General features: G+C 50.9%; 3 protein-coding genes across 3 annotated transcripts; 2 read left to right on the top strand and 1 right to left on the bottom strand.

Moving 5' to 3' along the window:
- Positions 1-5,676: 5,676 nt before the first annotated feature.
- LOC128730168 (multiple epidermal growth factor-like domains protein 6) lies at positions 5,677-8,691 on the top strand. The gene has a single exon (XM_053823200.1). It carries the CDS (start codon positions 5,677-5,679, stop codon positions 8,689-8,691), a length of 3,015 nt encoding a protein of 1,004 aa, XP_053679175.1.
- Positions 8,692-10,447: 1,756 nt separating this feature from the next.
- LOC128730167 (peritrophin-48-like) lies at positions 10,448-11,259 on the bottom strand. Its single transcript, XM_053823198.1, has one exon. It carries the CDS (start codon positions 11,257-11,259, stop codon positions 10,546-10,548), a length of 714 nt encoding a protein of 237 aa, XP_053679173.1. The 3' UTR covers positions 10,448-10,545.
- A 1,095-nt stretch (positions 11,260-12,354) lies between these two features.
- LOC128730166 (uncharacterized) lies at positions 12,355-13,140 on the top strand. The gene has a single exon (XM_053823197.1). The coding sequence runs from the start codon at positions 12,355-12,357 to the stop codon at positions 13,138-13,140; it is 786 nt and encodes a 261-aa protein (XP_053679172.1).
- Positions 13,141-24,799: the final 11,659 nt, after the last annotated feature.

The following is a 24,799-nucleotide window of genomic DNA, read 5'->3' as shown; positions in this document are numbered from 1 at the left end:
AAACTCACTCGTACACTCTCACACACACACAAACAGACGGACAAGGACACAATCGTTTCGTGTCGCTGTCCTTGTTTCCACAGCCCCATGTCCTTTTCGGTGTCCTGCCGTGATCCTTGGCCTGTCATGTACGGTGAAACATCTCCGTGCTAGGAGTCACATTATTTGCAGCTGACGGCCATTGGGAGGAACCATTGAACCTCCCCACATTGGGGCGATGGTGAAAGGAAGGAAAGCGTGCCCGATTTAATTAATTTATTTATGATAATACAATGACTTGTTGTCCCTCCCTGCTCCACTTCCTCTTGTTCTCTATTCATGCTCTCTCGGGCTTCTCCGTTCGAAATAAACCAATAGTGCCACCTAGCGACCTAATTATGTAGCTTCACGGCGCTGTTCGGGACGTCGAATCACCACCCGGATGGCCGGACGTGGACACGCTCACCTCATCATCGTCACTTCGTAACGGCGCGAGTGTTGATTGATTTGCTAATGTCCTTCCTCGTCCTGTTCCTCGCCGATTAACGTCAATTAAAGGATTGGAAACCGTGCGGCCTGTCGCGATTCTCCCCAACCAATGGGGCTTTTCGCATTTTCCCGGCTCCTCGCCAGTCCGTAAATAATTGATCGTGAACAAGACTTTCCACATCCCGGGGCCAAGCGATCGAATCGCTCAATAAATCTCATGACCTGAATCACAGATGAAGTCACGTAATGGATGAAAGTTTCAGCAGCACGAATGGGCTGCTTAAAGCCACCACAGGTCACAGGGTCACCGGTGGGAGACTGGCGCCGATGTTTGCTATCCAGTGATTATCATTTTAATGCGCATTATGCTGCACATCGAATCAAAATCAAACACCACCCGGATTCCCTCTAGGGAAGCGTACAGCGCAGTGACCGACACGTACTGCAGCATCCGGTTGCGGTGTTGGCACATGGCTGCTTCATTGCGAGCGATGAAAATCAAACCGCACTAATTTACCATTCTCCCAGCGGGGACACGCACAGGCACGGGAGTTTGCTTCGAGAGAATTAAAAACACCGTACGAAGGTACGTACGGTACACACGTTCACGGTGGCGAAAAAGGGCCCATTTCGCGACGTTCATTTTTGCGAACATGTTTACCGAACCGAGACCCAAGACCCACAGCCTACTGTTCACAAATCGCTAGCAAACAGATGGCACCAGCAATGACGACTTTTTGCGACGCATGGGCCGCTTAGTATTTTCGCGTATTGATTTTACATCGATTTCGAGTCACACACGGCCTCCGGGCTGTTTGCGCTTGCGAAGTTCTCGTTCGCGGGCTCCCACGGACGGAAGGGATCCGAAAGCCAAACAAGTCACAGAAGTTTGCCCCAAACAAACAGCCAGACCGGAAAGGCGCTTTGAAAAATGTAAGCTTACCCGGGCATGCAGAGTTCGTAGAAAATGTCAAGGATGAACGCGATGTTACCTTCCCGGAATTATTCATGTGCGTTCCTTGTTGGACGTTTGGTGGACGTTTTCCGGTTTGCCATCGGTGGGCAATTAATTAACGTTAGCTGGAACATCTCTCTTACGGGTTCTTCCGTATACAAGGCCAGTGAAAAAAAAAAATGGAAAATTATGACCCACCCAAACTACGCTGGAAGACCGCTAAAAAGCTGCTGGATCTCGTATTTCAGTGACCTTTTCTTCCCGGAAAAATCAATTTCACCTGGCCACCAGTGGTGAACCTAGCTGGAACCCACAGCCTGCCTAGCTGGGTCCAGCGGGAATGAATAGTTCATTGTTTTCATGAATTTTAAATCGTCGGAAATTTAGAACGCCACAACGCGCCCCAAAGATTGAGCCACACAATTTTTTTTTTCAGAGGCTCCTGGAAAAGCGCGGACACCGAAACGAAGAAAAACGGGAAAAAAATCGGACTCACGAAACAAATAAAACCCACCGCACGCAGATAGACAAGGCTCGGTGGGTTGAACCGGGCGTGGATTTTTAATGCCCCCCTCCCCCCTCCCCTTTCTCGGTGCACCCCTCCAGGTTGAGCGCTTTTCCATTTCTCGCTTGTGCGAACCGCGCTGGAAGTTTAATCAAGGTTTTTTGATGGACTGCTGAATAATTGAAACGCCGTGGTCACCATGGCCCTTGCCGTCCTTTTTTTCCGAGCAACTCCTGGCAACCGAAGGCTGGTGGGCCGTTTTCCCGCGAGTCGTACGACCCTTAGGCGAGTGTCAACAGAAAAAAAGCAAGAGAATAGCCGGCACGGTAGTGAACGGACCCGGCAAAGGTACTGACCTCAATAATGATTCCCTCGTTACCGGCAACCCCTTTCGGTGGAGGACAAAGTTTCGTTGGCCGGAAAATCTACCTCCCCGACCGATGACATCGATCAAGAGCGAGAAGGCCCGAGGCAATCCTCGGGGGGTGTTGTAAAGCACCCAACACCACCCACCACCCACCATTGATTATCGATTTTTGCAAGCCTCTCATGGCAAGGTGACAAGGTTGCAAGTAGCGCTTTCCGAGGGTGCTCGGATGGAGGCGCCCAGTTGCGTAACGAACCGTAAAACCGAAGGGGCTTTGCAGCTTTTCAACGGGCGCAGAGATAACGAAGATAACGAGGATCCCCGGCAGTCGACGATCCTGGCCCTTGAAGGGTTCACCCAAGCATCGGTATTTGTGCCGGGAGGCCTTCCGGGAGGCGTCATCAAGCTGTCGAGATGTCGGTTCCGCCGGTTGCGTCGTTTGCTGCCACACCATGACAGCCCCCATGGAAAGGTCACCTGGTGCCAGGTGAGCGCTTACGAGTCCACCCGTTTAATGACGTCTGAATATTTCAAAACACGACCATGGAGTCGATTTTCGGCACCGTAAACTCAAACCACGGTGGATGGGGTTGCTTAAGTTTTTGGTTATTAAACGCGTGGGAGGCAGATTGTTATCAAAACTTCACTCATTATCTGGCCACCAACGAGCAAGGGATGGGACCCTAAGATGGGACAAACAACCGTGTGGTATCGAATGTCGAAACGTAGGTTTTGTTAATGTTTTTCCGTCGTCCGCGGAAGTTTCCACTGGAGTAAACCATCAGATTTAACGCCATTTCATTCGCTCATTCATTCGGGGCCCATCAGAAGCCTCCAGCCATGAGGGAAAACTCGTGTGGCGTTTTATTGGCCGCGATTTGCCGACTAACCTTTGAAAATGGAACGCTTTCGACATGGAACCTCCTTCATGTCTTCGCAAACTGTGCGCTCGCTGGGTGCAGCTTCTAAGAGGGACACAAAGATGACTCAAACTACAACCGGTTAGGGGGAATTTTCCACCCGAATATTTAACCTATTTGAAGCGACAGCCGCTCATTTGATGAAGTGTCTGACGCTTGGTCGTTTCAATTGAAATTTTCACCATCACCACCACCACCATAAGCCCACCATAAACGTCCAAATAATGGGGTAGAGTGGGGATGGTTGATGCGATTTGTTTCTTTGCCCACCATCAACCCCTGAAACAGGCCCCACCAATAACAGTTCAGCTGTCAGCGCTTCGTACCGAAACGTCTCTTTCCCGGTGGAAAAACCCCCCAGTGCGGTCGCAGTGGAAAATTGGGCCAAAAACTTACTTGCACCGACTGCCAACATCGCGGCGGACAGCGCACCGATTCACGGGTAGGATTCATCGAGTCTCCAGCGCAGAGACACACGAAAGGACGAAAGGAACGCCAGGCGAAGGGACACTCGCTACACTCGGCGCGCCTCGGAAGTGGTCCGTTTCATGGATGGTTTCGAAATGAAATTTACATTTTTCATGACGCGCCCCGTTTCGGTCCTGGTGGACGACTTGGGCCCATTTGTCTCTCGTCTCGTTTTCCGGCGCTTTGTTTATTTTTTCGGCTGGTTGGTGGTGATCCTTGCGCGGGCTCGGTGGGACGAAATCTAGCCCCGCGGGCGTCACGTCCCTCCGGATATCACGGTTTTCTAGTTCTTGAACGCTTTAGTGAGCTTTCTTCGCTGGCGTGATGGCCTTTGTTTACTTGTGTACACACACACACACACACACACACGCGCGCGCAGACACGGACACTAGAACACACAGCTCCTTTCAGGCCCCAAAATAGGACCGGCAGAAAAGCACAGACTAACTGAAGCACAGAGCCAGAGCCGCGCACCGACGAAGGCTCAATTTATTCCGGATTGTCCTGGTATTCCTCGTCCTTTCCACCAGCAACCCATTGTTCTGGGTGGCTCTCTCTGCTTCTCCTTCCTCCTCGTTCTCTCCCACTGGAACGTATTACGGGACAGTTCCTCCAAGCCGCGTGTTGTTGTGTCCTGCCAGCCCGCCGCAGGTTTGGCCTGGGCAGCCGAGTGTGAATAACCTTGGGGTGAAATTTATTGATTTTCTTCCCGCGCACGGCTCACTGCGTTCATTTGCGTGTATGAGTATGTGCGCGTGTGTGTGTGCGCCTTTTTATATGAACGTTTGACGGTGGTTTGTCCGTCGGGTGCCTGCTGTTTTGCTCTCGCGTACGCTCTCGCACTAGCTCTCGCGCTTTTTCCACCCTCTTTGTCACACCGTCGGATGTCCTGGCGAAGGGATCTGTCCGTGCCGTACCACTATAGGGCCAGTGCTGTAAATCACACCCGAAACCGCACCAGCGCCTCCTTGGATGGCAGTCTACCCAGCCTACTTGAACTGTCACTTTCGTTTAAATCACACAAAACACCTTAGAATCGAGGTACGCACGTGCCACTGGGCTAAAATTGGCTTTCTCAACCACGCGGCCACTGTTAGTAAGAGAATAGTTTTGTTTTTTGCTTGTTTCTGTTGCTGTTTTTTTTTTCTTTCATCCACCATGTTACCACCACCTTACAAAACCGACCTCGATCCCGTGGTCCGTGGTTTTTCCCGTTCACGCACGCACTCCAGCGTCACGAGCGAACGCGTCACGGTCCAAACAGTACTAAATCCTCTCCGCCAGCGGTTCGAGTGCGGATGCTCGTACTTTTTTTCCCTTTCTGCCGAGCGGAGCGGGTGCCGAATTTTCCGACGGGTGTTTTCGTGTCGGGTTCGGCGAGAGCCGGTTTTTTCCGCCGGTTCTCTCGCTCTTTTGCGCGCGACTGTGATGAGAGAAATCTCCCGGTTTTTATCCGACCCATGCGAGGGTTCATTCGAATAGAGGAGAAACCATCCAGCATGGTGCCATAATTCATGTCCTTAAAGACATGAGCTTTATGGCACAGGACACATCCCCTCCCAGATCGCTCGTAGCTGCGCGACACGACACACAGGGCTGCTGCATGTTGCAGGACGTTCGCTCATGTCGTCCTGTCACAGCGACCAAACCGAATGGGAGCTTCTGCTTTTGCACAAATAAAAAAAACACAATAAAGTGATAAGCCTGCATCATAAGCATGCAACCCAGACGGTCTGTCCAGTCTTTTGGCTGGCATTCATTACTTCCCGAAGGTCCCATTATGCCCCTTCCAGAACGGAACGATAAATCGAACGATTGTACCCGCTATCGCTGTTCCGGTGACCCACGATAAGCCTATCGAAAGCCATCAAAGCAACTCAAATTAGCCGGCTATATTGCGTCGGCTAGATAGATTATCGTGCCCTAGTGATCCGCAATATATGGCTCCCTGCTAGCCGATGCGAACCTCAGTATCAAATTCACAACCAGTGCAATGAGACAAAAGCAACCACTTACAACCGGTGGAGGTCCATCGGTCCTATTATTCATACTACTACTGTTCTGGCCCAGTTTGTCGTCTAGTGAACTGATTCCGTTTCCTGCCGCCGGTGACGCCGAGTCCGTATGCGTCGGTGTGAATGCTGGCATCTTTCCACATCCGGATCCCACGCTATGCCACGTCTACATTTCCTGTACGTTCGAGCAACCGATCGTGTACCAGTGCGCGGACGGGCTCGTCTTTGATCCGCTTTCGCTACGATGCATCCCGGGTGATCGGGACCAGTGTGAAGAACGCATCGAGCCAGACTGGCAGCAGATATGTCAGGGTGTTTCATATGCCTTCCATCCTCACCCGTACACCTGTTGGAAATTCGTGTTCTGTATATTTGGTGAGGCCAACAAATTCGAGTGTCCAGCAGCTGAAATCTGGTCTCGTCAGCACGACGCCTGCATGCTAGGCGATCGAGACACTTGTGAAGTGCTAGACGTGGCCAACTCCTGCCAGGGTCAGCCAGATGGCGTGCTGCCTCATCCAACCGATTGTCGCCTATTTCTGGAATGCTTAAATGGTCACACCACCGTGAATGAGTGCTGGCGTGGGGAAATCTTCGACCCAGCGCAGGGACGGTGCGTTCTTGGTAATACCGCCACTTGTGAGCCCGTAGAAGGACTCTGTCGTGGCGTGACCAATGATCTGCGACCTCATCCAAACGATTGCCATCTGTTCGTGTTTTGTTCACTTGGACAAGAGACCGTGCTTGTCTGTCCACCAAACGAGATCTTCCGACCGGACATCCGATTCTGCGTACCAGGAGATCGAGACACCTGCGAATATAGTGACGTGGAAACGGCGTGCATTGGTCGTCCAGCTGGAGTCGTACCTCATCCGGACTCCTGTGAGCTGTACCTCTCGTGTAGCAACGACGTAGCCACCATCCAAACCTGTCCAGCTGGAACCATATTCAATCCACAAACCGGCTCATGTGCCATGGGAGATCGTGACACCTGTCTCGTCACTGAAGGCTTGTGTACGATGCAACCGGACGGGATAGTCCTGGAGCATCCGTTCCAGTGTAGTATGTTCGTCCTATGCCAGGGAGGCCTCGCGCAGGTCCGTCCATGTCCACCTGGCGAGATCTTGCGTGTGGAGGCGCAATTCTGTGTGCCGGGAGATATCGCCACCTGCGAACGCTTCCCAGTCGAAACGATGTGTCAAGGACGAGATGGTGGTTTCTTACTTCCACACCCAGTGGACTGTGGAGCGTATGTGCAGTGTTCGGGAGGCATTGCTCTGCAGATTGACTGTTCACCAGGGCACATTTTCATCGCACCCGAGCAGGGCTGTGTACCGGGCAATACGCAGACCTGCACGCCTCTGACCGGTGTATGTGCGGACGTACCCGAGGGAGCAATTCTACCGCTTCCAGATAGCTGTTATTACTTCATCTGGTGCCAGGATGGTCGTCCCACAGTCAACGCCTGTCCAGTTGGAGAGATCTTACGACCAGATGCTCAGTTCTGCGTACCAGGTGATCGGAATACGTGCACGTTTGAGCCGATCGAACGGATGTGCTTGGGTCAGGTGGACAACACGCGTTTTCCACATCCAACAGATTGCGCGCTGTTCGTGACGTGTCAAGCCGAGGCCGTACTTGTCCAGAGCTGCCCGGCTGGAACGATTTACAACGCACCAACGCGATCCTGCATTCCAGGTCTTGCCGACACCTGCGAGCCACTGACCAACTTCTGCTATGGTCTTCCTGACGCACCAATCGCTCACCCGACCGTTTGCACTGGGTACATCAACTGCGTTGCGGGTCAAGCCGTGTTCGAGGTGTGTTCTCCGGGAACCGTTTTCAACCCGGAGCTGGGTGGATGTGTCGTTGGGAACACGGACACGTGCGTTCGATCGGAAGGCATGTGCGTTGGTCAGCCGGATGGTGCCATTCTGGAACACCCGAATGAGTGTGACTTGTACGTGGTGTGCTCTGGAGGCAACGCCATAGCCGCACGGTGTCCTGCTGGCCAGATCCTGGACGTTCAGGCGATGTTCTGTGTACCTGGAGATACCAACACCTGTCAGTTCGCTCCGGTTGAAACCATGTGCCAGTCGGCGTCAGATGGGGCAGTGTTTCCTTACCCGAACGACTGCAACCGGTTCGTGCGATGTGAAGGAGGCCAATCGACGGTGTCCAACTGTCTTGCAGGACACATCCTGGATGTTGCAACCGCAACCTGTCGGCCGGGCAACACCGATACCTGTGCCTTCATCGGGGAAGTGTGTCAGGGTCGCCCAGATGGCTGGGTGATCGAACATCCAAATGAATGTGGTGTTTTCATCTGGTGTCAAGGAGGCGTTGTGTCCGTTCAGCCTTGTCCTCCTGGCGAAATTCTACGCCCAGACGCACAGTTTTGCGTACCAGGTGACTCAGTCACATGCATCTTCGATCCGGTCGAGCGAATGTGTGATGGCCGTCCGGATGGTCTCATCTATCCACACCCTACCGACTGCCGGCAGTTCGTGCGGTGTGAAGCCTCACAACCCATACTTGAGTCCTGCCGACCAGGCACGATCTTCCAAATTGCGACACAATCCTGTGTGGCTGGCAACGGGAACACCTGTTCGTTACTGGATGATCTGTGCGTTGGTCAACCAGATAGCGTTCTGCCACATCCAGAAGGTTGTGAACTGTTCCTCATGTGTACGTCTGGTGTGACGTCGGCTCTGCGGTGTCCTGAAGGCGAGATTCTGCATCCGGAGTTCCTCGTGTGTGCTACGGGTAATGCGGCCGATTGTAGTCTCGCACCTGTTACGACTGAACCGCCGATCATCTCTGTGTGCGAGGGACGACCTGATGGCAATTACACGCACCCGCTGCTGTGCTACCTTTTCATCCGCTGCACTTCCGGTGTCACCGAGATCCTCACCTGCCCTCCGAACCAAATCTTCGTCGGTGCCATTCGAGATTGCGCGCCGGGCAATCAGGAGACGTGCATCCCGCTGTAGCGCTCTATAGTCCTCTGTAGTCCTCTGTACCTTTGTAGTGGCCTCCCATCGCCAAATAAATCAATAAACATAACACTTATCGCACTCTCGCTGCCTTATCATTCGCTGCGCCGCACCGATAGGACGCTTATCCGCAGGGTCTGCTTCGTCCTCTTGCACGTCTTGTGCCAGTCGCGTTCAACATCGCAGTAGGTCGTGTGAAATGAGCTCGTCACCTTGGTGGTTTGTCGTTGTCGGGCTCGCTTATTTGCTTTCCAACTGCCACGCGCTCGAAGACACACGAATTGAGCGGTGGGACGTGGCGAAAGGCCGGTTAGGGACGTTCTTCCTGCTTCCGGCGTGGTCTCGTAGGCGAACCGTGGTCCTGCCAGAGCCGGAGAGAAGGTAAGCAAGGTACTACAAACTGCGTGGCTGTGTGATTGGTGTTGCTATCGTTACGTCTCTTTCCGACAGCGCCCATACGGAGGTGAAAAACATCGTCAAGAAAAGGCCCTCGATGCGAAATTCGGAATTGGCAAAACAGCCTGAACACGTGGACACAATGACCAGCAATCCCTATCTGACGTTGGCATTTAAAGTACTGCTGATAGGCATACTGTGCTACACGCTGTGATAAAACCGGAAGAGCATGAATGCGCAGCGATCCGCCACGCAATCTTATCAGTCGCGAGCTGCAAATTCCCGGCGATAACCACGAAGAGTTGCATGGTAAATAAACCGTTTATTATCGCTTAGTTTCCCGCCAACCGAATCGTTTGCGTGTTGCTTCAGTTCATGTGAGCTGGCACGTTTGGACGTTGCCCGGTCGACATTCATTGATGCGCGCGTTATAGATTTGTCCCTTCGGGCAGGTGTATTGAGATGCGAACACCCAGAAGAAGCACTTGAAGAACTGATCGCACAGGAAAGGGTGTGCATTTTGCCCAAAACCCCCACAGTTGGCCGATACACTCTTCAGCTCGTTCGTGCTGGCTGATCCCGGCAGGCATCGTTGATACTGTGAACGGAAGATCGTACCATCAGAGCAGTTTCGTGAGACCAGCCGTGTGCAGTCCACGAACGCATCGACGCGGAATGGATGCGTGGCGAAAGCATGCGACTGTCTGCTGCATGCCTCTGATTCGAGTGTAACTCCGTAATCGGTAAAGTACTCGTTGCAGGAATAATCGGAGCCACACGATAAGCTCTTCCAGGAAAACTGCTGACCTTGTGGACATAACTTATCGTGACGTGCTTTGCCAAGCTCGCAAACGACATAACCATCGCAGTCGTTTGGATGGGGTACGACGCCGTTCTGCTTGTCTCGACAAAGACCCGAAAGAGCTTCTAAAGATTCGGTCGTTATTGTCGGAAATACCGTAGTCCGATCCTCCGTTGTCGAGATCTCTACAGTGGGATCCTCCGTTGTTGACGTCGTTGGCGAAGCGTTACAAGCGTACTCATCGCTTAAAACGCACTGTTTGCTGGTTGGGTTAAATACTTTACCCCCAGAGCACCTAAACAGGACCAGTTTAGCACTCAGACAACGATAGTATTGAAAGCAATTCGATGGATTCGCCGACAGCTCGAGCTCAACAGCACACGAGTCACTTTGGCCATTCGTCCATTCGTGGCAGAAACCGACGATCAAAGCAACTCTCAGTAAGATCTTCCGCAACTGCACCATGTTTTTGCTTCTGTCCACGTCAAACTGAGCTATTCTATCATCAAAGGCAGCACATATAAATAAAAACAACCCCCGGTTAGGTTGGAAATGGACATGATATTTATTTGCCAAACTTCTTGAAATGCAGCATCGTCGATAAGCAGACGAAACAGACCGCGTGCTGGTTGTCGAACCCTACTAGTAGGTACTTATTGACGATTCAGCAGTCTCGAGCATGTGACTGCACTACCTTTCACACAATGTGCCACTAATGGATCGAAGACGAAAAATGGAGGACAAGTCTCGAGCCGCACCTGTTGTCGCACGCAGCTCACAAATCGATTGCACTGGGATGGATGAGCGTAGCTTCCGTCCGTCCGGTTCTCGCAGAATTGGTCGCTAACGGTGGCCAACGAACAAAGATGACCGTCTCCTGGGAGGCAATCCTGATACGCGTCGCTGAAGACAGTTCCGTCGGTGCATCGGCTATTGCTCGGGGGATCCGATCGACAGTTGATGTACTGCGTGCAGTTCATGGGATTGGCGACGAAGGTTCTCCGCGCGTCTTGACAGAAAAACGATTCCCATGATGGACGGTGGACGCACTCGAGAGTTCCAGAAGTGCTGCTGCTGCTGTTGGGAGCTTCCGTAGAGGTCGCTGGCGCAGGTGTCGGTGTAGTCACCGGAGGGCATTGGAATTGTGACTCTAGCACACAAAACAGCACCAGTGGGTTGAAGACGTATCCGGCAGGACACTGCTGAAGGTTCGCTTGACCTTGAAAGCACACCACGTACTGCCGGCACTCGGTCGGGTGTGGAAAGGTCGCGAACCGGACACCTTGACAAAGCGCCTCCAAGGACGCTTCAGCTGACCCACTAAGGCAGAAAGCCACACTGAACAAGGCAATTGCGTGAGCGATCATCTTCGCAAGCTCATTGCCCGATCATACCACAACGAAGACTGCGATGATAACTGGATAGCTGGTCTCATTTTAATTGGTCCACAATCACATGATAAGCGATCTGTGCTTAGGGATCCGAGAGGCCGTAACAACCGTAAGGGAATACAGTTTTCCTAGAAGTGCATTTGTTGCATTCCCGCAATCTCGCGAGCGTAATCTCTTACCTGGTATTGTGACGATCGTACTATCAAAGGCTGCAAAAGCCTTAATTCGAAAAACACGCTGTGTAGGTGGTAGAAACTACCCGCTTTTTACAAAGTATACTTAAGTAATATTCAGAAGACGCCTAGCTCGCAAAGAGATGCACATTAGTATGCACAATATATATGCACATTGCGCACTTCTAGGCGCAATGGATCTCATTGAAATGTTTCACCATTGCAACTGACTTAAGCTAGACTCGAATGAAATATTTCAATACATTTCAATTTTGTTGAAACATTTCATGCGATACCATTTCTAACATTTGTACACTGTTTGACTGTTCTTACCGCTGATAGCTGGTCGTTTTTGTAAGGATCTATTTTTATCTTTATCAACGAATATTTTAAGCGAGATTTGAATCCAAATAAACACCTGCTCCTACCCATATTTACTCATAGACGATTCATTACTTCATTCACCAAACACCGCGGAAGCATGATTCGGCATCATTACTTGCATCCGTGATTGTTTTTATCATAGATTAACGGTGCCGTTATTAATCTTCAAGGCATCCTGCACAGGAATTATGGATCTGGATCGCATCGTATTGCATTGATCAGGGCCACAAAAATCACTTCTCCAATCTGTACCGTCGAGGGCGGGAACTGCAGGAAGCTTGAGCATTGTTAAGCGATAAGCACGGCTCGATGGCTTATCAGGCTCGATGGCTGAAACACAAACCTGCCGACTAATCCTCGCCACATCAGCCATCTACGCTGATTTACAAGAATTCATTTGGATCATCGCCCGCCTGGGAACGATGTATATAAACTGTTTGGTGCGAACACTCGCTATCAGAAGACTCTAGCAGCCTGTACGTTGTGGTTTATTGTGCCTAAAGAAGACTTAATCATGAAGTCGATCCTAGCAATTGTTTTGGCAGGTGTTTTGTTTGGTGCTGCGGTCAGTGAGCAGCAGGTGGTTACCGTTCAAGGTCGCCCAAGACCAGAACTTCAATCCAAAGAATCGTCCATCGATAGCCGAAGCAATGAATCCGACGAATCGACGAATAATGAGGAGAACCCGTGCGAAGGCCTGTTAATCGGTATCCTGCAGCATCCGAGCAGTTGCTACAAGTACATCACCTGCTTCAAGGAGGTCGCTACCGAGGAAACATGTCCCATCGACATGATCTTCGACCTGGACGAGATCACGTGTGTGCCCGGTAACCAGCGCACGTGTCGCAAAAATGGTGACGAAGTGCCCCTACCCGGGGACATGTGCCGCGGTATTATCCTTGGAACGCGTCTACATCCTGAGGACTGTGGCAAGTACGTGAGTTGCCTGTTGGGACGAGCCCGAGAGCGTTCCTGTCGCCGTGGATTCGTCTTCTCCGAGCGCCTGTACGTGTGCCTGCCCGGAGATGTCAACTCTTGCGAGGTAACACTGCGTCCTACTACGACCACGACCACGGCCGCTCCAGACAGTTCCATCCCTAGTGATTTCTGTCGCAAAAACAACGTCGCATTTGGGTCGCTGCCACATCCACAGTCCTGCACCCGGTTCGTCAGCTGTACGCTCTGGATTCCACTGGAACGCCGATGCGGGCCGTTCCAGGTGTTCAGTGAGCGACTGTCCTCTTGCGTGCTTGGCAACGTCAACACCTGCCAACCGATCATCGGTCGCGAAGCTGAGTAGCGGTGCGGAGAGTTGTTATTTGAAGTACTAGAATAAACATTTGCATTAAGTGATTGCGTGATACAACGGAAGGAAAACTGCAAATCATTTCTCGATGACTGCCTATAGGCGCTGGCTCCTCTGAACTGCATTAAAATCATTTGGCAACAATCAATCTTCCTCGGCGAGTGGAAACGTATGCCGATATGGCAAGGATCTCCCAGCTTCCGCGCTGCCAAAGATCGCGATGATGAAAAACTAAGGAGAAAAAAAGAACATTCTTCTCGGCGAGTCCCGGAAAAGAAACTTGAGCCCTACACACTGGAAGAAGCAGTGAAAGAGAAGATTAAGAATAACATTAGTACCGTGTCATGTCAGCAGTCCCGTCGTTACGCATAATTAATTGTGGGCGTTGAAATAATAACATCCTAAATGTCATGCCCTTCGGCCCTCGTCTGCGACGGGCTTTGCCAACCGACCCCGATGGGTTGTTTATGGCCCATGTCACGGCAACTGTTGTGTGTTCGGCTGATGGTGTGCAGTTTTTTTTTAACTTCACTCTCCCTGCTCTGGCCTCTGGGCTGGCTACGAGGTGAAAGAAGCAAAAATTGGAAAATTAAAACCACCACAGGCGCGCTGGGAGTGCTCCGTGAACTCTTTGAGTCCCGGTGGGTTCGGGGTTTTCCACCGAAAAACCGACTCATATTTTATCCCGCACTCGAGACGGTGCACCAGCAGTTTGCCGGGTTGAGTCCGCGCACACTGCCACCGAAATCCTTGGCGGAAAGCGAGATAATTAATTGCTCTTTAGTGGGACTTCACCGCAGTCGTCACGGAACCGGGTGTACCGAGAAGGACCCGATGTTGCACCCGGGTGTAGCCGCGGTCGGCCTTTAAGGACGCCCCAGACAGGATGTGCAGACCGTTCGTGAACTCGTCCCGTCCATGCGACAGATGGTACATATCACGGGTGGTTTTCGGGGAAACTCAGGGATCGGTCCTCGGTCACGTGGCCTTCAAAGAGCACCCATAAATGGTGCATCACCATGCGTGCGTTGGTGATTGTGCACTGGTAAATTTTCAATGCAGTTGGATTGCGCTTGGTTGCGCTCTGTGAAATGACACTCAATGGGTGTCGTGGTGGTTGAGCAAAAATCACGTTAATTGACCCATTCATGAAAGGACGGTTTTAACGTCAAACAAGCACTGGGATTGGTCACCATCAAACAACTCGTCCAGATGGCCAGAGTTTGCCCTCAATTGACCATAAGTCCCAGTACGATGCGTCCGTTACAGCTAATGAGCCTTATTACACGGGCACCGGACCGGTAACTAATCCTAGCAACCAGAGTCACCAAAGTCCCCAAAGTTCATCTTAGCCACCTTGGGCGGTGAGTGAAAAATCCTAGCGAAGATCCCGCTTTGTCATCTTTCCCGGCCGGTGAGCGTTAGTGTGCGTTATCTCTTGTCAAATTGATTGTATCTCGAGACGAGCCACAGCCCAAAAAAAAGTTATAGACGAAGAAAACGGTGCAGGAAAAACGGTCCCAGTCGTTTGTTCGGGAAAATAAAAGCGCCCGAATCCAGGCAAACCGGATGGCAAACGCGAACCCAAGCCAAGCTCAAGCCTTCGCTGCTTCGTCGCCTCGTATGGTAAGTTGTATTGACATGCTGGATTACATCGGCAAAATGGGGGATTATTTTTGGGCTTTCTGATTCCCGGGAAAGAAAATCCTTCCTCACGCAGTGCAGACCCTTTCGCTTCCCATCCGCTGGGAGCATTACGCATCCTTGAGCAGCCCATTTCCCGGTGGTGGGTCGGCTTCTTTTCTTTTCATGTCTTTTTTTGTTCGTGATCCCCTCCCGTAGACGGGATTCGCGCACCACGAAATCCCTTAAATTGGATTAAAACGTCTTCACATCGTCGAATGGGGAATGGTTCGGGAGGAAGCTCCTTGCTCGAAAGAAATCGAAAGCGATGGAGGATTTCGGTGCACAACAACAACAACAACAGGACTCGCACGGAAAAGAAAAATACAGTTTAAAGGTAACATCCTGCGCTGTCGAAAATTATTGCTACGAATAAAAGAGGCTTGCAGGCGAAAAAAAAACGCAATTCGTCCTTCATCTGGATGTTTCAATATACCGGCACGATGGGACTCGTTCGTGTGCTGCTCTTTTGTGAAGCTACCGAATCGCTTGCATCCCGTCGCAATCGCGCGAAGAGGAAATTAGATTTCTTTTCCAATTATTTTCACAAATTATCATCGCGCACCATCCACGGGCGGGTACAATTTATGGGATTAATTGGAATCAAGGAGCGGCGCGACTCGCACAGGTGCACACATTTCACGATTCACGTGCTTGCTTTCGCCACTGACGGATGGACGAATGTTTGAACTTTCACCACCAGCTTGCCCACACGTGGGTGGACTTAGAACGAGCAGGAATGGCGCTTTTCAGCATCCGAAACAATGCCGGCCCCGGAAATGGAGGAAAAACGATGAGCCCGGCACGCTGGTCGCTTATCTGGGCGCTTCTGCATGGCTGGGAAAATTTGTTTTCCGGTCATTGTTCGGGAGGATTTGAATGGCAAACCATACGCTTGGCAGCCAAGGGAAACCTGCTTCTCGGTCCCATTCCATCCAGCTAGACCACGATCACATTCTAAACAGGGGAAAGACTACTTCCAGCTAGCACCGTGCTACTACTGCATGAAACTCTGCCCACACACAATCACGTAAGCAACAACAAAAAAGCGAGCACCGTTTGTACAACATTTTCGAATCGAAATATGACAGGCTTTGTTGGGATCCTTTCAATCGAAAGAAATTTATCAAAACCACATCCCCGCTGCTCGTATATCCCCCTCGTCTCCCAAGCAAGAAGACGTTCGAAATTCGCTTTTCGCCCAAAACCCGCACACAAGTGGACAACTCGTTTCTGCCCGGCCTGGGGGAGTAGTTTGGATAAACAAGCTTACAACAAGCATGGGTCGTTTCATCGGGATGCATTTTACGATTTGCTTGCCGATCCGGGAGGAATCACATCGCTGCACGTACGCCCTTCATGAGTGGCTTTCAGTGTTATCATAGCCATATTCCAGACCTCCCCCAATGTCTTCCAAAAGACCTCTACGAAAGCGAGCGAATGAAAAGTAATGATAAAGCTTCCATCACTATTGGCCAAATCACTTCATAAGAGACGCATTTTGGGAGTGAGAGAGAGTACCACTACCCAAACCCTGACGATGAAGTAATCAACTATTGATTTTCCCGCCTTCAAACGAGGTGCCGAACACTACCATTGGGAAAGGAAGGTTCGAAAGGACCAACATTGAAACTGGTTGGAGCACCGTTAGGTTACACGTTCACACAAAGCCACACTACTCTGGGCTGGGTGTGACATTGCTGCCGAGAAATCACTTTTCTCACCCTGTCGAGTGCTCTGTACTCGTGTGTGGGTATGTATGTGCCTGGTGGGTTCTATTTTTACCCGCAAATATCACCCAACCTCCCCTGAGGCGTGAAGGTTTCTTGGGTGAAAGTCTCATTTCGAGTTCCATTCCGGAGCTTTGAAAAGGCACCGGCAGCATTGGGAAGAAACAAAAAACCCATTCCGGCAGTACCGGTGGTAAAAGGAAATCCTAAAAACGATCCACCACACACTCACACACACCTTGTACGCTCGTGGGCGAGATATTTATCAAACCGAAATGTCACTGCACAGGAAACAGGTAGGAAACAAATAGGAAAGTAATTTTTCATCCTCGCTCCGATTCTGATCCAAAAAGGAAACTTCCCGTGATGGCGCGAGTTTTTCTCCTCGGTGTCGACCATTTCCCAAGATTTTCCGGAATGTGTGAGTGTGTGTGTGTGCGGTTGAAAGGGTGGTTTAGTTTGATTTGCTCCAGCAACATATCGGTGCACGTAAGGATGGAAGTTTCCACTCCAACTCGGTCCACCCTTGCGCCGGTTTCATTCCGGGAAGTGCTCTGGCCCGGGAAAAGGGGAGCTTTTTTATTCTCACTCCCGTCGAAGCAAGCAAGGGTGGCTTTTTGTTTGGGATTTGTTTGTATTTTCCATCCACGCTGCTGGGCAGAGGGTTTTTCGGTTATTATCGTAAGCAAACACAATCACCTTTCGAATCCGGGAGCGGATTTCGAAGGGTGGTTTTCGCCCCTGCATTTCCGTTGGGTTGGTGCGCCCACAAAAGAGCGAGAGAAGAACGATAAACAAACCAAAGCAAAAACGAAAAAGTTCAATCACTTTCAAACTGTCAGCATTTCCGAGCAGCGAGACAAGCGTTGGATGGTGGGAAGGCACGTGGCGTGCGAGTTCCGAAGGAGTTCCGGTTTTTTCCCCATCATGGGAACGATTGCTTCCGTTTGGCGAATCTTCTCGCAACGGAATGAGTCAATAAGAACCCGCCCGAGGATGGTGTGGCTTGACGATGGTGAAATAAACAACGGCGCTCGTGCAACCAACGCCAGAGCAAATTGACCTGTTTTTACCTGCACTCACACACACGCGCACACACACACACGCTAGTTCCGGAGCTAGGACGTAGCAGCAACAACAGGGTAAAAAATAGCCAAACCCTGCCTTCCCGAGAGGATCAGTTTCGGATGATTAACTTTGCACTCACGGTGCGGTGCCACAATGACACGTGATGGACGGACTGCGCCCACACGAGGAAAGGTGGAAAACGCGCACTTTGAAAAGCGACACCGGAAAAGATACAACAACAAAAAACTCGCAAACTTTTCGACGCTGAATTTAATTAAAAGCGTCGCTCATTTACAGTTCATTTGCGCCGTGGGTCCACGAGTGGAAAAGGAAAGTTTTGAACCACGGCCACGGCTTCTTGGCCACACTTTCTTCTGCAACGGAAGCAAAATGCTCCCCACGTCACACCGGAAGTGGAACGTTATCGGCAGGCCGAGATTGCGTGCCGCCGTGATAGATGATGAGCTTTTCCGCAGGTCCGAATTCTTAGGCGAAACTTTCGTGCGGCCAAGTTCTCGGCACGTCAATCACGGGCGCTATTCGATTTTCTTCGCGGCGAACGGTCTCGAATCGGCGCATTTTTGCGCTTGAAAAAAAAACGAAAGAGCGCGCACTTAAAATATGTAATTCTGTCAAACTTTTCGTAAGCTTGCCGAAGCGCACCCGGCATAGTTGGCGAAAGATTGGGGATGCCTCAACATCTCCGGCCCCAAGGGTTTATTGTGTGCTTGTGTGTGTTTACCGACCCGCATGCTGCGGTCGGGAAAATTACAGCCCTCCAACAAACGTGCGCTGGTAAATCTCTCAATAAATTTCCCGCCCACCACGCCCGGATAGGGCGCTTCGAATAAAACATCTCCCAGCTCGGGGTTCGCCAGCAAGCAAGTGCTCTACCGCCGCTTCTGGTTGCGCCTTATCGGGTCGATCTTATCAGCAAACTTACCTCGTTACCCCTTCGTGCACCAGCACGAAGAGTGGGAGGCCCGCAGGAAGCTCAGGAGCGAGAATTTATTTGCTCGTGACCGTACCCGCCGAGGTACACGGCATTCATTCAAAGCCCTCAAGCCCGGGTGGCTACCAGTTGCTCGGGGAGCTTCCTGACATTTCCGTGGACTCACTGCTCGATCTCGACGTAACCGATTGCTGCGATCGTATCGGAGAGTGAACCACCCCAAGGCAGCCATTATTCCACCACGGAGCCTTTAGGACGACAGCACAGCCAACGCTGCCCGTCAGGTTCCAAAACGCATCAAAGTAGCCCAAGTTTTCGCCCAATCGCCCGGGAGGAAACGCGTGCGTACATCTTGCGCAATAAGAAACACGCGGAGATGGCTGTTTATTTTTTGTTCGATACTCTTCTTCATTGCGAGCTGGAAAGCGTTTTGTACGCGCTTTCTTCTCCGCTCACGAGACGGTTTTTTCTGTTTTTTTGCTTGTTTTCTCTCAAGCGATGCTGCAGTTAAGCCTCGCCCGGGGAAATCCTTCGGTGGCGATGAACGTGCGGTAGGCGAGGCGGGAAATCGGATAAAAATGGCAACTCAGTCATTTTTCTTATACTTTACCCTAGCACATAGAACCCGCGCCCGCGTGCCGTCTCGCAGCGATTACATTCCTCCTTGCACCTCACTCGCCCGACGACGTCTTGATAGACGTCTTTCCTTTTTTATGTTCGTCTCAGTTTTCCCTCCCTGTAGCCGGGCTTCAGCACGCTCGCAGAACGCTTGCATGCGAATGAGAAAATTAATAACCTTCATCCCCTGCGCCCGTGCAGCGCTTTCAACGTCCTAATTCCAGCCGCTCGTCCTCCGGCGACGACCGGATTCCTACAGTTCATTATTCTTGTCATGTGAAATAGGAACAACCCTGGAAAAAGGGCCAACCGGTTGTGTCTGCGTGTCTGCTGCGAGCACGCAAGTCCTGGGCCAGCATCCAGTGTCTGTTTGCAAACGGGAAAACACCCACACGCAGGACACACGCACACAAAGCTACGAATAGGAAATGGGGTGCACATTTCCACGCTCTGCTCACTTTATTTCATGCTTGAAAATTTCTTTAAATTGTTTTCCGATCAAGCAAATCAAGTGGCAGCAAGCGATGTGGCAGGCAGCGAAGTCGCAGTTTGCAAAACGTTCCTGAGCGCCGATCGATCGATAGCGTTTTCGATTTGAGCGAAGCAGGCGATGCTAGTCTGTCTAAAGTCCTTTACTATGCACCGTAAATCCTCACCGGGCTCAGTGGCCAATAAGCATTACGCGTTTTCTCCGATAATTATTTCCAACCCCGTTCGATGCGTCTTGTGCCAGGCATTTCCACCCGTTGGAGCACAATACCGAAAGCATGATTAAAACCAAGGAAAGCGATGCTTCTTTGAGAGACCTGATTGTAAGTCCCCCTGCTCAGCTACACCAGTAGACCAGCTACCCAGATGACGGGTTCGTTTGTTTTGCTTTCCCGCGGCATAAAGATAAAAAGGGCCGTAAAATCGCACCGGTCTCAGCACAACACAATGCGATCCCGGCGGGGGTTGAAACTGACCACGCGCTACGGAAGATGCGGAAAAGATTGCAGCGAGCTTTCCGCAGGCTCCACCAGAAACAATAACCCACGCGAAAAACAATGGAGCGAATATTATTATCATTATTGAAATTTCTACCTCCAATCAGCGAAAAGGCAAGTCCGTCCGCCCGCACGTTCGGTAGCTTCTGAGAAGCGCCCTTCAGCGAAGCGAGAGAAGGGAGCAAAAATCGCCCTCCCCGGGATGGTTTGCGAACTGAAACGCAAAGAAAGTGAGGTTAGTTTGTGGACCAACCGATCGGTTCGATTAGTCTTCGCTGGATTATGATGGCACCATGGAAGATGGCGAAAGGCCACTGGAACCCAACAGCAGCAGCATCACCGGCAGTCATTCATTCAACCCGGCATCCAGGATCTTATCGCGTGCAGCTCGCAGAGAAGGACTCGCGAAAACTGTAGCAGCTCGTGCGACGCAACGCCCGGGGACCGATAGACCGATAATAAAACGACGGTAAACCAAGGCGACGAAGGAGACGAGCGCTTTATCCTCGATGGTGGTCAAGTGAACGGCATCGGACGATTCGCCCCATTTCCCATCGGTGGGCCATTTTTCATTATCGTTCACCCCGTATCGGTCCGCATTCAGAATCGTCCATTGTTTCGTCCCTTCTTTCATCCCTCGAGGTTCTGGTCTCGCCTGCCAGCCCTTAAAGATCGCGAATCTCTCGCCCGAGGATCACCTTGGGAGTGGGGTTTCTATTCGGCGGTTTTTCTCCACACAAACAATGAATGAATGACGCCCGATGCGCGTTCAACCCGAAATGTAGCAGCACATTGTCGATACCCGGATGGGGCAGGTATTGCTTTTGTTTTTAAATCTTTTTTCTTCTTGCTCTCTCCAGCTCTCACAACCTTCCATTTTCTGGAGCTGGTTTTTGCTTTGGTCAGCACGGCGTATCGCGCAGGTTATCAGTGGAGCTTCCATTTCGAAATTATTTATATACATTACCGAACGGCTTCTGTCTGGCGATTTTTTGTGTGAGTGGTGTTACCTCCATCTTGTATCTCAAGCTGAGTTGCGATGGCACCGAACGATAAGGAAGAGTTTGAAAAAGTAGCTTAAAAGCGCGGGCTTTCATCCTTGCGATTCTCCGATTATAATCGAGATGTACAAGAAACGATTCATCTGCAAGATGGACTTTTCATGTACATTAAGGGATCGGTTGCATTACAAACAGTTGATATTATGTTTCGTTTCACTAATGGCGGCTTTAAACGCATACCCATAGTTTAAAAATGAATAAAAAGACTTCGAATCAAATGGAATATAATCAATAAAGCTGGTTCCTATCCTATTCCTATCAATCATTGAACAATTTAATTTTAAACTGCCACTTTGTAATCTAGTAAAAAAAACAAATTCTTTTAAAATACGATTCGATTCGTATAAAAATCCATCTGTCTATTTCAGTTTCATCCACAAAAGCCAACCACGAGTCACCGAGAAAATAATCCTCGAAAGCCTTCCGGTTCAAGGGACACCATTTCCATCGCATTAATTTGAATCGATTGGAACAAACTTGCCCCCAACGGCAACAATGGGTCCTAACGGGAACGGGCGTGCGCCCACATGGCGCAAGGCTCCAGCATCTTGACCTTGGCACAACCAACCGCAACACCCTTCCGAACGGTTCAGAATCTCGGCAATCTCCTGCTCAGGAAAATGCGGGCTCGAAAAAGCGCCCGAAGTAAGCCACACTCGGTGCCGATTCCTGCGGGTCGCAGAAACCGACGGCAAGCCCTCGCAATTGTCGGATGAATATTTATTCCCTGTGCCCTATTCCGAGCGTGCTCCATCACAAAGGGAGCGAAAGGAACCCGCAGGTCTCTGGCACCGGGCGGCTAGGAATATTTATTGATCAGCGATATTGGTCCGCCTCCGTGTGGCGCTACGCTCTGGTTCCCCTCGGCGCGCTCCAGGTCAGGCTCAATCGGTTCATTTTCATTTTCATTGCCCCGGAGCGCATCGACACCCGTTACGTGGCCGCCCGTACGCCCGATGAAGGATGGGCCCGGGATGGGCCAGGAGCTTCGAGAGCGCCATGAATTAAAGATGAGTTTCCGTGGTCCAAATCTTTGCCAATTCTATTTTCACCCGCCCGCTCTGGAGGACTTGGGAGTCCTTTAAAAAAACAAACCCAACGCAGCCGGGTGGGTGAGTGAGGAGGAAAATCTCCCTCCCACCGGGATGGGGCGTTTTGTAACAGCGAAAAATGATGCGGCCATCAATTCGAGCGCCCCTGGAACGGGACCGCAAAACGTAGCCAAGGGCGTGCTTTTTCTTCCCTCGACCGCAGTTGAATAATTCAACACCCAAGGGTGTGGAGGGTGTTAGAGAAGGAAGGAGAAGCCAACACACACACACACACGCACGAGCTGGCACCCACGACGGAGAAGAAGTCAAAAGGTGCTAATCACATGATGCTCCCGGTGGTTTCGGTTTATTTGTAGTTTAACAGGTTAAATTCATGTATGTTTAATGCCCACAGGATGCCCCGGCCTGGTTGGGCGGTCGATTTTATTATAATCATTCCCGGGCGGGATCCACACGATCGGAATGCACGGGTTGAACGCGAAAAAAAAGGAACAGCAGCGCTAGTGAAGCTGAAGCCTCGTGTGGGCCGAGCCTCCTTAGTTCCGGGACCGTTGTAATCCTTTTAAATCAAAACAACTTTTGATCTGTCGGGAAGGACTTCGGTTCGGGAAAAGGCGTAACAATAAGCTTGAACACGAGGGTAAGAGGGGATTCAGGATTGGGGGAGAAAAACTCAATTCCAGCTGCAGGGGAAAACCCTTTTCATTCGTCATCTGGCCTGCCTTAAATTGATACGTCCGGTTTGTTGCTGGTAGCTACTTTTTGGATGCTGCTGTTGCTGCTATTTTCCCGGAAGCTGCTCGAAAAGGTGCGGGCAAACAAAAGCAAAAAAGAAGGTTGAAGCTCTCCTTTCCCCCTCCACTCACCCACTCCTCCTTCCACATCCAGCCGTCGTAAAATGGAAACAAAGAAATCCACACACTCGGCAAGGAGTCTCCCAAGGAGTGGAAAATTATTTTGCTCATCATTTCCAGCACGATAAACGTGGGCGAGTTGTTTCGAGTTCTATTTTTATGGGTCCACCGTGCGCTCCCGCTTTGGCAGATAAAAGTGGAAAATTTTGGGGGGTTTTCAATCTACAAAAGCCACACAGTTCCACGGGTATGGGAGCAACGGGACGTGTTTTCCACGTGTCGGAATTCTGCGGCGTCAGCAAAACACGATGTCGATTCAATTTTGGGATTTTAACATTTCCCGGGGAAACGCCCCTGGGCTCGGGCAGAGCCGTGATTGACCAAAGATTGAAGCTCGATGATGCCGCACTACGCCACCGGACGGATGACGTTGGCAGAATTTCGGGGTCGAAGTCGGGGGCCAGAAATCAAACAACAAACCCGCAAGCCCCATCCACCCAGGCTGGTGGGCGACAAAACGGCTTAAGCGAGACATGGTCCGAGTTTTTTTTTCTTCGTTTTTTTTCCTTTTTTTCGGGTCAGTCCCACCCAACGTGAACCCGTGTTCGGACTGAAAGATCTGAGAAAAAGAAAATCGTCCCCATTCGTATCCTTTTAGAGGCGAAGGCGCGAGAACGCCACCAAACGTTTCGGAGGCTTCATTTCAATTCCGGCCCAACAGCAATCAGGGTGAAACGGCGGTGCTAATCCGTTTATCAATATATTGTCTTGCGGGTGCTGCGTGTTGGGGATGGACGCCATGCATGCATGGTGCTCTATGCCCAGTGGGGTAGGCATTCTTTTCCGAAAAAGTGAAAGCAACCCCAGAAAATGGCAGTGATATGCCACAAAATAAATTATTCGCATCCGTAACGCAATAAACGAACTGGAAAAGTCGCTTAGGAAAGGTTCAATCCACGGGGTGCAGGTGGAGTTTTCCCTTGACTTCGATCGTTCGGACAGTGGATGACCTTTCCGGTGCCACCAGACGAGTAGCACCACCCCCAAGGGGTTGGATGAATGTTTTCCTGTGTAACTCCATTGCGCGGGAAAATGGGCGGAAAACCCGATAAACGCAAACGCTGCGGTCAGAAGCCGATACTTACGCGCACCCTGAATGAATCGCTCGATCAATTCGGCTAAACTGGCAGCCAAGTGTCAGCTTCGCTCCAAATCAAATGGATTCAATTTGAAGCCACTCACACGGCGCCGGTAACGCAATTATGCATCGCGAAATGGCCGCTCATTCGGCACATTGTTTCGGCGCCAACCTCGAGCATTAATGCATTTAACCGGTGAAAGCAACCACTCGTAATCGCTTCCAACGGGCTGCTACCTGTCAGTGTGCCCCCAATCCCCATCGAGAGCACTATTGACTCACTTGTCAAGTGGATTCCCTGTCTGCCACCGTTTCGAACGGTTCGATTGAAATGGACCGTCAGCTACTGCTCGAAACGATTAGTACGGCGTACCACGCTGGCGATGGATGTGGATTTATTGTGATTTTATTTTGAATTTCGAATGCACAAGCGAGCCTCACCGAGCATCCGGACACCGGTTGACGCATGGCGCTGTCCTAACCTTTGTGAACCTCCTCCATTCTCCATTCT

This window comes from Anopheles nili, chromosome 2 (assembly GCF_943737925.1).
Source record: "Anopheles nili chromosome 2, idAnoNiliSN_F5_01, whole genome shotgun sequence".
NCBI lineage: Eukaryota > Metazoa > Arthropoda > Insecta > Diptera > Culicidae > Anopheles > Anopheles nili.
The sequence above is the reverse complement of the archived record's forward strand: the minus strand, read 5'-3'. Positions and strand labels throughout refer to the sequence as shown.

Excerpts from the sequence above, each read along its gene's own strand:
- LOC128730168 (XM_053823200.1), top strand. The coding sequence starts at position 5,677 with ATGAGACAAAAGCAACCACTTACAACCGGTGGAGGTCCATCGGTCCTA.
- LOC128730167 (XM_053823198.1), bottom strand. The coding sequence starts at position 11,259 with ATGATCGCTCACGCAATTGCCTTGTTCAGTGTGGCTTTCTGCCTTAGT.
- LOC128730166 (XM_053823197.1), top strand. The coding sequence starts at position 12,355 with ATGAAGTCGATCCTAGCAATTGTTTTGGCAGGTGTTTTGTTTGGTGCT.